The sequence below is a fragment of the Alligator mississippiensis genome, chromosome 4 (assembly GCF_030867095.1).
Source record: "Alligator mississippiensis isolate rAllMis1 chromosome 4, rAllMis1, whole genome shotgun sequence".
NCBI classification, from domain to species: Eukaryota; Metazoa; Chordata; order Crocodylia; family Alligatoridae; genus Alligator; species Alligator mississippiensis.
The window spans coordinates 189377348-189397338 of NC_081827.1; the positions used below are offsets into that span (position 1 = coordinate 189377348).

General features: G+C 48.2%; 1 protein-coding gene across 3 annotated transcripts in view; it reads right to left on the reverse strand.

The window, feature by feature from the left end:
- Positions 1–19991, reverse strand: part of COL18A1 (collagen type XVIII alpha 1 chain) — a 97143-nt gene that overhangs the window by 37865 nt on the left and 39287 nt on the right. For all 3 annotated transcript variants that reach the window (XM_006271279.4, XM_059727214.1, XM_019492001.2), the window contains exons 3-13: positions 15854–15937; positions 14592–14651; positions 11233–11380; positions 10404–10510; positions 8765–8791; positions 7168–7383; positions 6785–6811; positions 6188–6250; positions 5921–6016; positions 509–562; positions 155–304 (exon numbers count right to left, since the gene is read on the reverse strand). In XM_006271279.4, the coding sequence (XP_006271341.1) occupies positions 155–304; positions 509–562; positions 5921–6016; positions 6188–6250; positions 6785–6811; positions 7168–7383; positions 8765–8791; positions 10404–10510; positions 11233–11380; positions 14592–14651; positions 15854–15937 (1032 nt within the window). The remainder of the gene's footprint in view (positions 1–154; positions 305–508; positions 563–5920; positions 6017–6187; positions 6251–6784; positions 6812–7167; positions 7384–8764; positions 8792–10403; positions 10511–11232; positions 11381–14591; positions 14652–15853; positions 15938–19991) is intronic.

A 19991-nucleotide genomic window follows, 5' to 3' on the forward strand; every position in this document is an offset into this window, starting at 1 on the left:
TCAGAATCACCACCGCGCATGGCGACGAGGGCGGGATCGGGGCCCGGCCCGCACATATGGAGAAGTGACAGGAATAACTCTGGATCAACTGGTCAGATCACAATCTTCCCCATTCCTTCATTGACCCACCATGCCTTGTTCTCCACACACTTACAGATGGCCCTTGCAGTCCAGGGCTTCCATCTTTGCCAGGCAGGCCAGGGGGACCTGGAATCGCTGTATGGTTCATCCCAAATCTTCCTGGTTCTCCTGGCAGGCCAGGCACACCAGGAGGTCCTGGGGGACCTGGTGGGCCTCGGGGTCCCTGAAAGAGAGGACAAAAATAATGTGTAAGGGGCACAATCAGATCTTGCACACTTCCTAGGTTCTCTCTGGCAGCTGGGTGGGCCAGTCACACAGGACTGCTCTGAGCAAGTCTTATTAAACACTACCCAGCTTGAGGATTTAACAAAACAAAGCCTTGGAAATGCAACTGGATCATCACACTTCCCTGGGTTTGCACACTCACCCGCAAACTTTCCAGATCACCTGCAAACCCAGACCCTTCCATGTCAATGAATGTCTGGAATAGAAGCACACAGAGAGGACAAGATTACAGTCAGATGGGGATGCACAGCATTCATGCCACAGACTAAGGTTTGACTCAGATCAGCAGCATCTCCTGGCCCTGATCTCCTACAGTACTTAAGAAGGGTTTATAACTGTGAACACCATAACCTCTGGCTGGCTCTTCCAGACTACTATAACTCCCATGTGATGGGGCTGTCTATCAGGATGAGGATGTTGGCTCTCCTATGTAGGAGGCTTTTGACCAACCATGACAGTGCTGTTTAGACCAGTCACTCTGGGATTTATCTGCTGTGTCATATGGTCCTGAGGGAGCCCAGATTATATCCCAGTGATGTTTGATCCATTTATTAACTTTGTTATAATTCCCTCATTTTTGTGATCAAATGAGGCTTGGATGCAGATATCTGCTGCATAGAACATCCAGGTCCTCTTCTCCAAGACAATCCAGCTGTGAAGACACTGAAGGACTTAGCACAGACTACTCCACCAGACTGCTCAACTAGCAAAGAGAACCTCTGGGAAAGGGAAGTGATTTAGATCCCTTCCCTGTTCACAAGAGCAGCAAAAAGTGGCAAGGTCTAAACAATGACAGCAGAGGATAAGTCACCTTGGGGCAGAGGTCTACCACCAGGCCCAGGCACTGTCTTGTGTTTGCCCTGCAAGCAAAATCTAAATAGGACCTGAAAAAGAAGTGCATGGATGTTGAGCAGATCTGTACCCTGAAACCATTTCACCCACAGCTAAGGTATTAATGGTGACATCATTGAGAGTACTGTAACTAGAGTTGTCTGGTCCTACAGGGCACCTATATGCGTACCAGATGTTTGCTCCGCTAATTAGCACACGTCGGAGTAGATTCAATTAGCATGCTCCAACAGCGTCTGCATCACATCTCTTCAGCATCCCTGCACTTCAAAATGGCAATGGGGGCACCTGAACTAAAGCTCGTTGAATGAGCTTTAGTTCAAGCGCCCCCACTGACATTTTGAAGTGCGGGATGCTAAATACAGAATATGATGCTGTGGGTGCTTAGTTAGAGTGGCTCTAATTAAAGTGCCCCCCCCCCGAGCATATCTATAGACACCCATAATTTCCTAGTCTGTAGGAGGTTCAATTTCAATTTTCTTCATTCCAAATCAAGATCTAAGAATTTCCCACAAAACAGAATTTTAAAATTTCTTTTTGGAAAAAATTCAAATGACACTTTAGTTAACCCATGTTGAAAAGTTGTTTTGACTTTCCCAACTTAATAGTGTCATTATATTTTAAACTTTCATTTATAATGTAATGTTAAAGTCAAATCCCTGCCCACACACCGGAGGGCAGGGAACAACTAAGCAGACCTGGACAGGATGGACATATGGGCAGAAAACAACAGAATGCAATTCAACAAGGAGAAATGCAAAGTGCTGCACCTAGGGAGGAAAAATGTCCAGCATACCTACTGACTAGGAAATGACCTGCTTGGTGGCAAGGAAGCAGAAAGGGATCTTGGAGTCCTAGTGGACTCCAAGATGAACATGAGTCGGTAGTGTGACGAAGTCATCAGAAAAGCTAATGGCACTTTATCGTGCATCAGCAGATGCATGACGAACAGATCCAAGGAGGTGATAATTCCCCTCTATCAGGCGCTGGTCAGACCGCAGTTGGAATACTGTGCGCAGTTTTGGGTGCCGCACTTCAAGAGGGATGTGGATAACCTGGAGAGGGTCCAGAGAAGGGCCACTCATATGGTTAAGGGCTTGCAGGCCAAGCCCTGTAAGGAGAGACTAGGACACCTGGACCTCTTCAGCCTCCGCAAGAGAAGGTTGAGAGGCGACCCTGTGGCTGCCTATAAGTTCATCATGGGGACACAGAAGGGAATTGGTGAGGCTTTACTCATCAAGGCGCCCCTGGGGGTTACAAGAAAAAATGGCCATAAGCTAGCAGAGAGCAGATTTAGACTGGACATTGGGAAGAACTTCTTCACAGTTAGAGTGGCCAAAGTCTGGAATGGGCTCCCAAGGGAGGTGGTGCTCTCCCCTACCCTGGGGGTCTTCAAGAGGATAGGCATCTAGCTGGGGTCATCTAAACCCAGCACTCTTTCCTGCCTATGCAGGGGGTCAGACTTGATGATCTATTGAGGTCCCTTCCGACCCTAACATCTATGAATCTATGAAAAACAATTCAACTGTTATATGACATAAAACATGTGGAATGATGTATAATATGCTGTAACATGACATAACAGTCAAAATGTTTCAGCTTTTATAGTATATTTCAACATATGATATTTTATATTTTATTTTTGCATTTCAAATTTTATTTTATAAACTGATTTTGAAATTGGTATTCTAATTGGCAATTTAGTTTACTAATTAACATTCTGTTAATTGCTACTTGGTTTACCCAACTGATAGTCTAACAGGACATTTGTAATTTTTCTAATTAGAAATTCGGTAATTTCCTACCATAACTGATATTATAAAAATACAAATAGAAAAAAATAACAAATGACATTACCTTATTTGTATGCCATATCATGAATGTTATGTTATATATATCATATGACATGTCAATCTAAAATGACAGGGCATATAACATTATCAAAAGGGATGAAATTTAGTTTAACTTAAGCAAAATGAATAGTTTTGATTATTTTTTTCCCTCAAAAGTTTATCTGCAATTGAGCACGTTTGGAACTACAAAAGTGGAACCATGCTATGAGCGATCTCATACTAACTCTTAGGGACCTGACATGTCCCCGGACATCTGCTGGGAGACGCAGACAGCAAGGTCCCATCGCTCACGCAGGTTTCTAACTTGTGTACAGGACCTCCACCTGACACAGGAGGTGCATGGTCCCACTAGGGGGAATGCCATACTGGATCTGGTATTGGCAACGGGAGATGACATGATAGGGGACCTCCAGATCGGTAGCTATCTGGGAGACAGTGATCACCTTATAATAGAATTCAACATAAGACGGTGAGTGGGTAAGGTAACTAGTAGGGTGAAAGTGCTAGACTTTAGGAAAGCTGATCTCAATGCACTCAGGCGATTAGTCAAGGAAGCACTGCAGAGTAGGAGTTTTGATGGGATGGGTGCCCAAGAAGGGTGGCTGTGCCTAAAGGAAACGATCCTTCGGGCACAAAGCAAGACGATCCCCGAGCGAGGCAAAAGAGGGAAAGGGGCCAGGAGGCTTCCATGGCTGACCAGAGAAATCCAGGGCAGCCTAAGGGCCAAAAGGGGAGCACATAAAAAGTGGAAACAGGGTGAGATCACTAAAGATGAATATACCTCCTCTGCTCGTGCTTGTAGGGAGGCAGTTAGGTGGGCCAAAGCTACCATGGAGCTGAGGATGGCAACCCAAGTAAAGGACAAGAAATTGTTTTTTAGATATATTGGGAGTAAAAGGAAGGCCCAGGGAGGAATAGGACCGCTGCTAAATGGGCAGAAACAATTGGTGACAGACAGGGGGGACAAGGCTGAACTCCTCAAGGAGTTCTTTGCCTCAGTGTTCCTAAGTGAGGGGCACGACAAGTATCTCACTGGGGTTGTAGAGAGGCAGCAGCAAGGCGCCAGACTTCCATACGTAGATCCTGAGGTGGTGCAGAGTCACTTGGAAGAACTGGATGCCTTTAAGTCGGCAGGCCCGGATGGGCTCCATCCGAGGGTGCTGAAGGCACTGGCCGACATCACTGCAGAGCCACTGGCGGGAATATTCGAATGCTCGTGGCGCACGGGCCAAGTCCCGGAGGACTGGAAAAGGGCTAATGTGGTCCCCATTTTCAAAAAGGGGAGGAAGGAGGACCCGGGCAACTATAGGCCGGTCAGTCTCACCTCCATCCTTGGTAAAGTATTTGAAAAAATTATCAAGGCTCACATTTGTGAGAGCCCGGCAGGGCAAATTATGCTGAGGGGAAACCAGCATGGGTTTGTGGCGGGCAGATCATGCCTGACCAACCTAGTCTCTTTCTATGACCAGGTTACAAAATGCCTGGACACAGGAGGAGGGGTGGATGTTGTATACTTAGACTTCAGGAAGGCCTTCGATACGGTATCCCACCCCATACTGGTGAACAAGTTAAGAGGCTCTGATGTGGATGACTGCACGGTCCGGTGGGTGGCGAATTGGCTAGAGGGTCGCACCCAAAGAGTCGTGGTAGATGGGTCAGTCTCGACCTGGAAGGGTGTGGGCAGTGGGGTCCCGCAGGGTTCGGTCCTTGGACCGATACTCTTTAATGTCTTCATCAGCGACTTGGACATGGGAGTGAAATGACTCTGTCCAAGTTTGCAGATGACACAAAGCTATGGGGAGAAGTGGACACGCCGGAGGGCAGGGAACAGGTGCAGGCAGACCTGGACAGGTTGGACAAGTGGGCAGAAAACAACAGGATGCAGTTCAACAAGGAGAAATGCAAAGTGCTGCACCTAGGGAGGAAAAATGTCCAGCACACCTACAGCCTAGGGAATGACCTGCTGGGTGGCACAGAGGTGGAAAGGGATCTTGGAGTCCTAGTGGACTCCAAGATGAACATGAGCCGGCAGTGTGACGAAGCCATCAGAAAAGCCAATGGCACTTTATCGTGCATCAGCAGATGCATGACGAATAGGTCCAGGGAGGTGATACTTCCCCTCTATCGGGCACTGGTCAGACCGCAGTTGGAGTACTGCGTGCAATTCTGGGCGCCACACTTCAAGAAGGATGCGGATAACCTGGAGAGGGTACAGAGAAGGGCAACTCGTATGGTCAAGGGCCTGCAGACCAAGCCCTACGAGGAGAGACTAGAGAAACTGGACCTTTTCAGCCTCCGCAAGAGAAGGTTGAGAGGCAACCTTGTAGCTGCCTATAAGTTCATCACGGGGGCACAGAAGGGAATTGGTGAGGATTTATTCACCAAGGCGCCCCCGGGGGTTACAAGAAACAATGGCCACAAGCTAGTAGAGAGCAGATTTAGACTGGACATAAGGAAGAACTTCTTCACAGTTCGAGTGGCCAAGGTCTGGAACGGGCTCCCAAGGGAGGTGGTGCTCTCCCCTACCCTGGGGGTCTTCAAGAGGAGGTTAGACGAGTATCTAGCTGGGGTCATCTAGACCCAGCACTTTTTCCTGCTTATGCAGGGGGTCGGACTTGATGATCTATTGAGGTCCCTTCCGACCCTAACATCTATGAATCTATGAATCTATGTAATGTGGACATTGGAGGCTGTGGGAACAGTTGAGCTATATGTGCCTTTAGTGGCACCATAGGAAAACAAGTCCCTGGCACTGAGGTCAAACAGCAGAACCCCACTCAGGCAAAAGCAGTCAGCCAGCAGTGAGAGCAGACCTCCCCCTCACCTGACTCTTCCATCCCCTCAACACGTACCAGCTTATCCTGTTTAGATGAGAGTCCTGGTATCCCAGGCGGGCCAGGAGGGCCAGGCGGTCCAGGGGATCCTTTCACACTAACCCCTGGGTCACCCTAAGCAAAGAGAAGAGATCACAGAGCACATAACTGAAGATTTATTATCCACTGTATGCGAGCCCCACAAAGTAGAATGACATTTCAGAAACATGCCGGCTGGGGGCCGAACCATGTCAAATCAGAGAGCCCAGCCCATGCTGCCACTTTACCCCAAGGCCAGACACTCACCTTCTCACCCTTGAGGCCAGGCTCCCCTGGAGTTCCTGGGAATCCCTGGGGCCCAGTGTCACCCTGCAAAGGGAAGTAACATGATAGAAGAGAGCCTGAAAGAAAAACCCACTACATTTCACTGTACACACCGTATAAAACAAGGAAAAGATTTGCATTGCTGGAAGTAACAAACTAAACAGCCTTCTCAGGAAGCCCAATTCCAACCCTATCGCAGGCAGGTTAACCCTTCCCTGACAGCATGGGCAGTTACAAATAAGCAATAAGCAGGAGGGGGAATGAATGGGGTGCTGGGGAGGGCAGGGGGGCAGTGCGCTTGATCCAGGTAAGCAGGGGGTAAATACAGGGTGGAGTGTTTACACTAAGGCATAGCCTAGAGTGGCTGCACCTTAGTGTAACATGAACTGGGCAACATGGATCAGAGATAATCCTGCCCTGGAGTGGTATCACTTTGAGCTGCCTAGTGAGTGTTTAAAACAGTTTCAGGTATTAATATGAGGACAAGCCAGAGGTTAAGAGCTCCCAAAATTACAGTGTAACAAGGCCCTAACACAAATGCAATAGGTTTGGATGGTAGACACAAGTAGTAACACTTACAGGCTTGCCGTCTTCACCAGGATCCCCCTAGAGCCAACAAAGAGTGGAAAGAATAAATAAGAGAGAGGCCTGGAAAGGCTGCATATAAAGACATATTGCTGCTTCTACAGAGCCCAAATGTGCCCCCCTCTCCCTCCCCCCCGGGGAATCCCCCACAGGCTGTGCCAGTCAGCAGGCCCCTCCAAAGCCTCCCCATTCACTGTCCCTCAATGACCTTCCCACTGCCCCTGCAGACGTTGTTAGGATTTCAGCAGCACTAGCCAAGACATCTTCCTACCCTGCTGTAGCATCCTGTGGCTGGAGGGTATTGGCTGCTCCACACCCCCGGGGAGGGCCTGGCTGCTCCCTGGTCCCCTCACTGGATGGGGGAAGGGTTTACTCACAGGCTCTCCATCCTTGCCAGGGAGACCATCTTTCCCGGGAAGCCCTGGGGGGCCCATGGCTCCTGGAGGTCCAGTGACATGCTCTACCACAGAGCCATCCTGGTGCTGCAAGATGGTTCCAGAGGGCCCTGGGGGGCCAGGAGGACCGGGATCCCCTGGAGCACCCGGCTCACCTTTCTGGCCCTTTGAGCCTGGATACCCAAATCCTGCACTTCCCTGGGGATAAAAGAGGGAAACAATTAATCACCAGAACATGGTCAGACACTGAACATAGTCCGAGAGGCCTGGGCCCAGCCAAACTCCTCCATTGGGCCCTGGAAAGCACTGGAAGCAGGGTCCTGCCAGCAAGTGCCCACCTATTTTCCTCTATTGGTCTCATGTGGAGAAGAAACACCTTGTTTCTGGGAGTTTTCTGGGCTTGCCAAGATGTGAAATCTCCCCCTTTGTGCACTCGCTGCCATGGACAGTTCAGCAGCAGCCTCCACTTTCTCATGCTCAGCCAGGGGGAAGCTCAGTGACAATAAACGAGCTTCCCTCATGTCTCCCTCCAACTTCTTCTCCAGGCAAAGACTGAAGTAGAAGACTTCCCTTCCCTAACTCCTGTCTACTTGTCTCCGTATCCTTGGAGAGTCCCAAGCAGTAGCCATCCTTCTTGTGAGCCTGGGAAGGGCCTGGCATACAGTGGGCACCACTACCAGCAACAACCACTACCACCTCAATATCTAAGGTGACATGCCTCTGGCTGCTGGGGAAGTGTGACTAGGAGACAGCCACACTGAGTAAAGTGCCTTACTGACAAGCCTGGTAAACACAGGCTATTTCAAGGCTCTTTATCTGGACAGCTGCATTTGTGATGCCATACTAGTGACAGTCCTCTGCTAGAAGCTATCACTCATGCTTGATTACCTACCAGCCTGGCTCATATCAACATCACACTTTCACACTGAGCTAACCTGTTCAAGAGGCATGTTTCTGGGAAGCAGTTGTGCTAAGCACAGCAGCTCACTGGAATAAAGGAGGGCTGAGAACTGAGCAAAGACCAGGTGGTTGTGTGACTGCCATCCAGATTCCCAGGAGTACAACTCAGCTGCAGGATAGTGGGTCCCTGTGTACCCCTCTGTAGACAGCATGGATCTGGCTTTTAAGCCTTCTACATGTCTCAGGGACTTATTCTTGTATTCTTAAAAAGAATAGTCTCTCTGGTTGTCAGTCACTGCACTTCAGATAATAATGATCCCAGGGAACACTTCTTGTTGGCACATAAAAAGCACAATTCCCAGGCCTTGCCAATGGCTTGGGCACACACTCAAAGAGACTATTATCAGCAGTCATGTGTGAACCTGCCCGCACAACTCAACAGCACTTTCCCTGAAAACACCTATTAAACACTGACCCCAAGCCCACTTGGCCCATCTTAACACCCAACTCCATTACCACAGTCCCCATATCAAAATAATTTGTAGCCTCCCTCAGTGCCAAGTCCCAACCTGGGCCCATATCTCCAGAACATCCACCTCAATCCTGGCACTACCCACATCGTGTCCACCTCAATGCCTGGCCCACCATCGTCCCCCGTCCCCCCACAGTCGGTGCTCACCTTAACACCAAGTTCGCCTTTTTCTCCCTGTAGAATCAAGAAGCACAAGATTATGGTACCTGACTGGACTATCTGTTTTACAATCCAACAGATAGCTACCCGTGAGGCAGGTGCAGATGTGTTTTCCATACCAGATATGGGTGGCAGCCACTCTACGGGCACATCCAGATGAGTCCATCCGTGTGGTATGTGGTGTTACAAATACATCTGCAATGCAGATACCACACAGTCTGGTGTTCTCCATGCTGCAGGGGCGCACTGCCCATGCGTGCACTGCTGGATATCCAGGTGTCCAAAAAACACCCACAGGAAAAATAAACAAAAACAGAGCAGAGCCCACTCAGGCAGCACATGCTGCTGAAAAGTGGAGCTGAGCCACTTGGAGCCACGCTGTGGCTGCCAGTCAGGCTCTGCCCAGCAGGATCACCATGGCTGCAGCTCTGGGAGGCCCCCAGGACCCCAGGTAAGGCTGCTGGGGCCAGCCCAGTGCTGACTCCAGCCTCCCCTACCACACCCTAGGGTAACTTGCTGCATGCCAAAGCACGTGTGGCATGGGCATTCCCCAGAGACAGGTAGCTGCGGCACAAAGCGCACCGCTGTTACTTGTTCCCAGGCAACCAAACGTCAACACTTGTCTGGATGCGCCTGCGATAGCCAGAACTAGAAGGGTTAATGAGCAGGTTATAACAGAGAAATCTGCCTTTTGAAGATATTTGGAGTAGAACTTATAAAACAGTTGTGAACGAAGTCCAGATCCTGACTGAGGGTCCTCCTCCAGTTCTCCTTCTGATAGCGTAAATCGGGGATGCCTGACTTCGCTGAATCAACTTGACGTGTTTCTAACTGAAAGACTATCGATAAGTTACTAACCAAGTGAGAACTCTTGGTTAATTTCTCTGTTTTATTACTACTGCCAATTTGAATTTGTATTGTTATGGTGTCTGTTTATTAGCTTAACCTTTTTACTAACTGTTATATGTATAAACTTTATACTATATGTATATCTTTTGTTGTTATAAATAAAATTTATTCTTTTTTATAAATAAAACTTGTTGTTGCTTTCCTTCCCAACATCTCCTTGATTCCGAACCAAAAAGCCCAGTGGCTAATAAAGTTGCAGTGCTCAGTCAGTCTGCAACTAAATTAATATACTCACAATGCCCAGCTAGCCTATGACATGCGCCCTACATGAACATTGGTAGAACTATGTCAGGGGTTTCCTAATGTGGCTCTAGGAAGAAGCAGTGTACAGTAAAATTAAATGCCATTCATCCCTCTCTCCCTCCCTCCTAGTGCATGCTAAACAACCAAAGACTGGATCCTGAAGTCATTCAGGCTTGGCAGATTCCACTTTGCTATCCATACTGGTCTCATGCACTGCACAAAACCAAGCCTACAAAGCCAGTTGCACTGCTGTGGTTGTCACTAATCAGTGAGGAGGCTGTGAGGGTGGTGCCCAGATGGCAAGACTAGACAAGGTACTGAGGCAGATGGAGCTACTGAGCCTCTTGCAGTGAAGCAGAATTGCTGCCTGCATTCATAAGCTGGGGTTGGATGAGGGTTAGTTCACTACAGTTTGCATTATAACTACATCCCCTTGGATGAAGTTGCTAGAAAAGTTCCATGCAGCTGCACTGACCTTTTCTCCTTTGACACCACCTGTGGATGGAACCCCACCAGTTCTGGAGTCTCCTTTTGGACCACGTTCTCCTTTCTCCCCCTTTTCACCTTTTTGACCAACCCTGGCTGGAAAGCAAAAGGTGGGTATAATTATACTTGGGGAGACAGATGAACGCTAAATGGAATGACACTGCCTCTGGGGATGCAGGGAGCAGGGCAGTCATACAGCAATGTGGTCTGCCCTACACAAGATACAACAAGGACAAACGCTGGCTACTCTAGTACCATCATAGCCAAGATCCCCATTTACAAAGCAGACACTAGCTGCTACCATCAAGCACGGGAAAACAGAACAACACTGGACACGTGAAGCATGAAGCTCCTTCATGGATCTGCTCATTTTCCTATCTTTGTTAGCTGAAGAACTGCTTTAAAAAAATCTCAAGCTGAAGAAATTCCATGCGACTTGTGAGTTCCTTTACTCCTACCACTAGCAAACTCAGTGTGGCAACTGTTGTAGCTCACTGCTTCAAACAATAGTGTTTGATTGTTAGCTACTTTAGCAACTCTAGCTACTGCCCTATTTAACAAACTTGCCAACGATACATGAACTAATCAGGTTCTCTCAGGCAATAGCCAGGAGTCTGTATGAAAGGCTGTGCAGCCCTCGTGACAATACTTGGGGAGAACTCCTATCTAGGAAGAAACAGTCTTACTCTTTTGTCTCAAAGCAGCTGATCAAGTTTGTGACATTTCTAATTTCTCTACACTGCAGGAAGTTTGCAGATGCCACCCCTGCTTCACCTCTTTGCTGGCTAGGGGATCAAATGGACAGAGTCTAGTTTTACCTCCTGTAGATACTGGCGGTGTTTCTTCTGCTTTGATGTGCTCTGTCTGCAGCTGAGAGCTCCCACTGACTTTCTCCACCGGCCTGCCAGCAATGGGGGGAGAAGTGACAGGGGGAGGTTTGGGGAGTCCTGAGACAGTTGGGATCCCCTGAACAAGACAAAAGAGTGGAAGTTAAGTGAGTGTGGGAGAACAAAATTATCTACTCTGCTGATATGGTTCAGCTCTTAGCACAGTCCTCCCTAATGCCAAGCAATGCAGGGGATTAACAGCCATCTGGCTCATTGCTTACTGGAAGCTGTTCCAAGTATGAAGAGCAATGAGTTACACACCCATAGAGTCTAAAGCCAAAAAGGATAATTGTGCTTCTCTGACCTGACCTCCTGTAGAACCTGGGCTGTAGGACTTCCTTCAATTAATCCCACTTTAACCTAAAGGAGATCCCTTAGAAAAACATCCAGTTTTGACTTGAAAAAAGTCAGTGATGATTCCATCAGAGCCCTCAGTAAATTGTCCCCGTGATCAAGCAGCCTTGCCATTAAAATGTGTCCTTCGCTGATATTCTGAATTTGCCTAGCTTCAGCTTCTGATTTGAGAATGCTTTTGTCTGCTGCGCAAAGGGGCTTCATCAAAATTTTATTCCCCATGTAGGTGCTGTGATCAAATTGCCCCCTGACCTTTTGTGTGGTAAACTAAACAGATCGAGTTTCTCAAACCTGTCCCTAAAAGGCATGCTTTCCAAAATGTTCATTGTTCTCATACTGTTCTCTGGACCCTCTCCAACTTACCAGCATCCTTCCTGAATTGGGAACATCAGAACCAGACATGGTACTTTCAGGAGTTCTTGTACCAGTGTCAAAGACAGGAGTAGTATAATCTTCCTGTTCCTCATCAAGGCTTTCTTATTTATTCAGTCCAATTTATACATTTCGGTCCGACATCCATTAACTGATGTTTGTTTCTCTGTGCACTTGACAGCACTGATTACTTAGCAAAGCCTCACATTTAACCTTAGAAGGCAGTCAAGTATAATTATTTCCCCATTTTACAAATAAATTAATGGAGACACTGTGCAAGCTTACTTGAGGTAAAGACTGGAATAGAAACCACATTTTTTACACTGGCAGCCCTTGGTTTTATTCATTCAACTACACAGCAATTCAGAATAAAAGTGCCAAACCCACAGGCTTGGTTTTTCCCTATGAGCATGAGCCAATGTATCCCAGAAAACAAGAATTCTGGTCTCAACATGTCTAGATCACTGGCAAAGGTGCAGCCTTCTCCAGCAGCTGATCTACCCAGAAGACAGCAGTGGCTCTTTGAACTCGGGGTGGATGGGCTATGGATTTGAAGGTCCCAAGTTCAGCTCCTGCTGGAGTGGTTGAGGCGCACATACTAACTTATCTTTTCTAGTTCTCTTTTTAAAAAACGTCTATAGAATCTGCACAGTGAGAAAGTATCTGTAAAACAAACTTTGTTACCGTCTGACCATTAAAATCGGTCAAGCATGAGTTTTTACGACTTTTTATTGTAAGTTGCCACAAGCGTTGGGGGGGCAGCATAAAAATTCAAAGAAATAATTCAATAAATCAATAAAAATGCAAGCGTTTTTCTTTCGCCATGAGGTCCAATCATCTGCAGCTTACACTGTCAGGTCAGACAACAGAGGCACAGAGCTGGTAAACAAGTAAGCCTCACAATGCATAAAACAGCCCTGCTCCAGACATTAAGCCATGTACTTGTGGCCCTATAGAGCAAAATCCATGACTTGTGGTCACCAAGTCAAGAAGCCACACCAAAGTATTATTTAATTCATTCCATTCAACAAATTTTCATTCTGCAGGAAAGGCCCCAAGAAAGCATGGTCCTACAATGCAAAGTCAGCCTGTATAAATGACACTGTGGGGCTGCAAGGTCAGCTTCTCTCAGGGGTTCTTAGCTCAGGCAAGGTCAGCCTGCATGGCAAAAGAGCACTGATATTTTCTTAAGTGAAGCCCTGCAAGCCCACCCTGACTCTGACAGGAAAGCCTGGTGTCTTCCTTCCGGCACATCACCAGCAGAAAAGCAGCTGCAGGCTAGTTTAGGCCTTTAGTGAAAGCCACAGGATCCTGCCAAGTTCATATTGGAATTTGAACAATTCTAATGACATTCTGTTCATTCTCCCACAATGGCACTGTCTTTGCAAAGCTAACAACAGTAGAAGCAGAAAGGGTATTTTAGTCAGTAGAGGCCAGTCCATCAGACTCTGAACACATTCAGCAGAGCAAGTTTGCTAAATAAGGTGGTACCATTTCTACTGTCACTTCTTGAACAGAGTTGCACTTAGAAAGTTATCACAGGGCCAGAGTTAGGGATGTGCTATTGAAAACATGCGTCTTGTCAGGTATGACTAACACAGCATGAGCACTGCCAAACTCAAAGGAGCAGAATGCACCATAAGTGGGAAACAGTGAGTCCTTAAACAAATCCACCCAGATCAGTGGCTCCAAAGCTTTAGGGACCTGAATCATTATCCTGTCCTTAACAGGCATCAATCCAGAGTTCAGACGCTGTTTGGACTGAAATCCAAACGCATTATGGTTAAACGGCTTGTTTCCAGGCCCTAATGCACATGTGGTGGAAAGAGGTTTAGCAACTGTCTTTGGACTCTTGGGAACTGGATGAAATCTGGTTGTGACAACTGGACTCTAAACATATCATTGGCTCTAAGATACTGCTATGTGGAACTGTGAAACCAATGTACTTCTTTAGGGCAGCAAGGGAAGGTAATTATTTGTTGCACGTGCTTTAATGGTATAGCTAGGTTGATGAGTAAAGTCAGTTGTGCATGGAACCACTAGCTGGCTCAGTGTGGCAGGAGAAAGGGTCAGGACACCTGGCACAAATCCAGGCTACGTCACTGTGTTTTGATGGCATGGGGGGACTAGCCAGAGAATCAAGATCATGATTAGACAGCATGCTACAGAGAACAATTGTTCAAATCAACAAGGAGTCCCTCTTCTTTCCCCTCCAGCCTTACTGGCGAGAGAGAGAGAAATCAGGACCACAAACAAGCAACAGACTTAAAGGGCCGAAGAGCCACTGGCAGCACGCTGGAAAACTCCCACCTGCAGTTTGTTGCTTTGTGCAAGCCACTGTGGCAATGAAAACAGCTGGAGTGGAGGTGGTAACAAACAAGGAAACCACCCCCAGGTTTCCTCAGTGTTCCAGGTTTTAGCGAGGTCAGGGGATTTCCTACCATCCCACACGTGACAGAGAGTGGAAGGAGTCACAGCAATATAGTTTTATGAGGTGTATCCAGAAGGGAACTGAAAACCAAAGCAATGAAGGAATGCCATTCACCCCACAGCCACAAACTCACCCTCTCCTTTCCTGATGAGTGGAGTTTTTCCTCAACTCCACTTCCAAAATCTCCAGACATCTGTATCATTCAGGAGCAGGAAAAAAAACAAGCACACAAAGTCAGACAATACAGTCACAAATGACTGAGGTCTCAAATTAAGACAAATTTACGTCACTGGAATCTACATTCCCTTCACAAAGAAAAATAAACCTATGCTTCACTGTAGGACACGTACATCTTGAAGCATCCTTGCAGCCCCAAAAGATTCCTCTCCTTGCTGATAAGGCTGTTGTTATTTCTTCCTACCATGGAGAAACTGGGGTCTAACAAAAACAAAACATCCTAGCCCAGGAGTGGGCAAAATGGTGGATCCAACCCCTGGCTGGACTCTATTTTCCAGCAGCCTCTGTCCGTGCAGTTTCTGGGCAGTCTTCATGGAGACCCTGGGAGCGCAGGGGCATGACAGCGTGGGGCCGCAGAACCAGGGCTTGGCCCTAGCCATGCCCCGTGCTGTCGTGGCCCCACGCTACCGGGGCCCCCGTGGAGATCAGCCAGGAGCTGTGCAGGCAGGGTGCACGGCTGGGTGGGTAGCTGCATCCGGGGCCAGGAGTTGGCAGCAGTGACAGCACGGGGCAGGGGCAGGGCACAGCCATGATCTGCTCCTTGTACATCCCTGCCCACAGAACCCATGCTCATCAAAGGGGCACGTGGGCACCAGATCATGGCCCTAAACTGTGGGTTAAATTTTGCACTGATTCCAAAGCAGCCTTTTAAGAGATGATTTTAGGAAGAGGGCTTCGCTGATTGATGTAAGCCGGTGGTGCCCAACCTTCCGAGTCCATGGGCTGGGTGAGTGGTGCAGAATCAGTCCACAGGCCGGATCCTGTGTGGAGTCAGCATGTGGTGTCTGGTTCTGCGCCAGCCTGACCTCACACACCTGGATGCAGCCCTGCACGGGGCCCAACCCTGCATGTCCAAATCCAGGCCTACGCTGGCCTGATCCTGTGTTCCCAGATCTGGCCACCTGCTGGTGCAATCTGGCGCTCAGAACTACATCATCCGGCCTACAGTGCTGCCCACAAGTCCAGAAATTTGGCAACAGGGGAGCAACCATTAACACTGCCACCACTCCCTTGCTGCCAACTTTCTGGACACTGGGGGAGCCCTGTGTGCTAGATGATATAGTTTTACAGGCTGGATGTAACCCATGAGCCAGGGCTTGAGCACCACTGGTGTAAGCAAACCACAACTAACATAATCCCCCAAGGCAAAGAACTCACCTCCTCAGTATCATCCTCATCCTCCTCACACTGGAGTACGGCAGCATGGGGATCATTTTTTATCTTCAAGTCTGCTATCACGCCCTGTAAAACACACATTAGCAAATACTAGTGCCATGTGACCCGTGGGTTGCGCAGTCATTTGTTACTACAGTGTGTTGCAGTATGACAGCAGTCATTGGGCTCACTAAACAACTGGGAAATGGTGAGAATCATTTGCAGAATCAACCAAACTCAGGCCATGTTCTGACTGGCCACAGTGCTCAAATCCAGGACAGCTGAAGTGAAATTTCTTTCAGGACAGTGAGAGCCATACAACTAAGACACCCACAAAGGACTTTTGTTTTATGCGAAGCCATTGCTCAGCTGTTCTGTGCTGTGAATTCAGTAGCTTCATATCAAGCACTTCTCACTGACATTTCACACTAAAGGAGAAGAGGGGTCAACATGCACTTGTTTTCCCCCTGCAACGCATGTGTCATAATTGACAGTGCTGTAAATTCTCACTTTTCCTGGAAACTTCATGCTACTCTAACTAAATATGCAAGGGCAATAAAAAGGATGTGATTAGATGGCTGGCTCTTAACCTGTATTTTCCCTAATTTAGGAAGTCAGCAAAACCCTGTGATTGAGCATAGCCATTGATTCAATTACCAGGGAATACGTTAAGTCCTCTTGTGCATGAATCCAATTTGCCACAAAGACTTTTGTTGTATAACCAGTTAGTGGATCAAGAATTTATTCACCTGGCTTGAAATAATTTTTCCTTCAAGCTGTGACCCATTGTAACGTACCAGATTTTGGAACAGCCCAGCCCACATTAACTGCCTAAAAGAAAATGCAGATTCCTTCTTTTTTTTCCCCAAAGTTTTAGTTCTGGTCAAATGCAGCTTTACAAACCTGTCACACATCCACAAAAACAAGACACATAGTTCAAGCAGGTTTCAGGGCCAAGGCTTTCTCTGAATTCAAACTTTAGATGAACCCCTGAGAGATCTCTCAAATGATAGGTCATGTAAGGGAGACTGGAGAAGTTCCATACTGGCTGCAGGTCATTACTTAACACAAGCAAAGAAAAGAATCCATTCATGTGGAAACAAACGTTTCTTCCTCCTGTTTCTTTACAGTAAAAAGTTTGCTGTGAAGTGGTATTGTCCATATAGTGAATAACTGTTCCTTGAGCAAAGTTTTTTTTTCTTCAGTTACAATTGAAAATAAGTGAACCAATTATAAAAAAGAAATAAAGAAAAAAAGGTTTTGATGGGACTTAACTGTTCTGTGGAATAGGACCGGGTAATCATATTGTACACACAAACCGTGTGCTGTCAATTGTCAGAATCTATCTATCCAACAGAAGTATTCTGACAAAAAGTGCTAGTAATTTTTTATCCTTTCTCTATATTCTGAACTCCACTGTATAATTAATATCTACCCTACTAATAACCTTGCCCCACTTGCTTGGCAGGTGTTTCTGGAGTTCATCACCTCAGATGAACTAAAACTACAAGAAAAAACTACAAGAAAAAAAAACCCCATGAATTGAGTTGTTTCCTTAGAATGATCATTGACTAAGCGGTGGTGCAGAGAAATGGTCTTGATTCTGCTCTGCTAATGTCAAAGCTTTCTCTGGGTGTAGGTCTACCCTAAGCCCATGCTCCTCAAGCTCCATTTGGAGGGCTGAAATGACCTGTGGGCTTTAGGCTAGCACAGCGATGGATTTAATTCTCAGTGAATATAACCCTTGCTGAGATTTGCCTATTGGGTTCCGAAGACTCCACATATACACATGCATTATGCAGATTAGCATATAACACGTGTGTAAGTCACTCTCGGACAGATACACTTTGGACATCAGACCTGTTTGTGTGTGCACCCATTCAGCTCCTGGCTGGCTGCAAGTGGAGTTGCTTCTTCAGTGCTCCAGAGAAAGAGCTGGACATCTGAACACAAAATGACTAATTTGTGCATTTGAATTTGCTCATACAAATTTAACACCTGACTCTGGTGTCTGCATACAACCACGGAGTATGGCACGGGCTCCATCAAACCTGATGGGGGCTCCCAGTCACAGTATGCCACGGTACAGGGTCTCTGTACCTGAGGGACTCACAGCCCTAACACTAAAGACAAGTTTTACACCAGGGATGTCCAACCTTTTTGAATGTGGGGCCGGATCACGAACTTTTTATCACCCAGTGGGCCAGCAAGCCATATTCAAAGATGTCACAGGAAGTGGTATCATATCAGGAAGTGATGTCACGTGACCTTTGAAACCAATGAAGTTGCAGGGGTTGACATGGTGCTGGTTGACATGGCCTACATGCCCAGGTTGACATGGTGCTGCAGGACCCACCTGGGCAGAACTGGGTCAGCACCAGCCAGGAAAAGCAGCGTGCAGCTGAAGCCGGCTTCCCATGTGCTGCTGGGGATGGGAGGAGGCCCGCCAGGTCTGCACTGGCCAGCAGACGCGGTGGCGGAGCCGTGTGCTGCTCAGGACTGACCAGTGCAGGCTTGTCTGGTCCCAAGCAGCACACGGCTCCACCACCGCTTCTGCTGGCCAGTGCAGACCTGGCTGGGCTCCTCCTGTCCCCAGCAGCACACGAGAAGCAGCCCCCCCGGGGCCTCGCACATGGGCAGCCTGGCCCAGAGAGCCGCAGCGCCCAGGGGGAGACTGGCCGGGGGAGCAGGCGCCGCCTTGCTGTGGGGCAGGGCAGGGCAGGGCAGTGGGGCTGGCTTGAAGCGGGCGGGTGAGGAGGTAGGTGCGGGCTGGCAAAGCGGTAGGTGCAGGCTGGCAGTGCCAGCGGCCATTGCTTGGCCCCCTGCGCGAAGCCGCTCCCCCGGACCCCACGGGGGTAAGCAGCTCCCCTCCCCTCACTGCCAGCTGGGGCCCATGGGCCGGCCCTGCCCGCCGCCGCCGCAGCCACGGCTCCGCGCTCCGCTCCGCCGCCGCCACCGTGGCTCCGCAGCGCCACTGTGGCTCTGCACCACTGCTGCTGTGGCTCCACGCCCCACGGGCCAGATAAAATGGCTTGGAGGGCCATATGGCAGCCCGCGGGCCATATGTTGGATAAGCCTATTTTATACTTTCTGTCACACTGGCAAAATCAGAGCATGGCCAGAATGTAAATGGTCACGTTGGGTGCATGCCATTCTGTCAGAGCATGTTTGTCTGGGTTACACTGCCATGGTAATCACATCAACAGGACAAGGCCAGTAAAGGCAGGGAGAAAATGTTCTGGCCTGGCCCTGCTCTACCACCCTGCTGGCTGAATTCCTATACCACAGGGAGCAGAGAAAGGAACAGAGCTTGACTTTCAGACACCAGGCTTCATTTGGAGTGCTGTGATGAGAAAATTCCTCTGTCAAATTGGATTTAATGGATGTCGCTGACGGAATTAATATAGAGCCAACTGATGCCATTTTTACAGCATATTTTCTGGATGTGCCTGGTCTTTAAAAATGGTCACAGGAGGTACTCTCAAACCTTATTGCAGTATGGTTAGTATTGAAAAAGATAGCATCTCTGTACCCACTCTCAAGAATCCTCCAATCCTTGTGGATGTGTGCACATGTACACACACACACACACACACACACACACCACTTCCCATCCAGTTTGCAGTCACCTCATGGCCCTGGGACAGTTACAATAGTTACTGGTACGGAACAGACTCCCTGGAGAAGTGCTCTAATGCAGTATGGTGGCTGGAAGCAATGAGCAAGCCACACCTCATGGCCAGCCATCTCAAGCCCACCATCCAGTACCGCAAAAGAGCAAAGTGTGAACCCCACTCAGGGCTAGAGAAACCTTTTCCTTGTGAGCCTGGGAAGCCAACCCTTTTCAGCATGGCAGCAGAGGTCTGAAGACATGTTACCAGCTCCAGTAGGAGGAAGCCTGTGGGAGATCCATTGAAGCTGAGGAAGATGTCACAGGCACTGTTGATGGGATGGCTCCATGCGTCTCTCAGGCTATACTAAATGAGAGAAAGAATATGCTTGTGCAGAAGACCCATCACTACCCAGAAGGAGAAGGTGGCTGCCAGCAGACAGCTCTGTGCCCATGTGCTTGAGGACCAATCTGCTTGGGATGAAGGTCAGGAGGCAGCAAGTGCCCTAAAAGGAGGCTAGATAGACACCT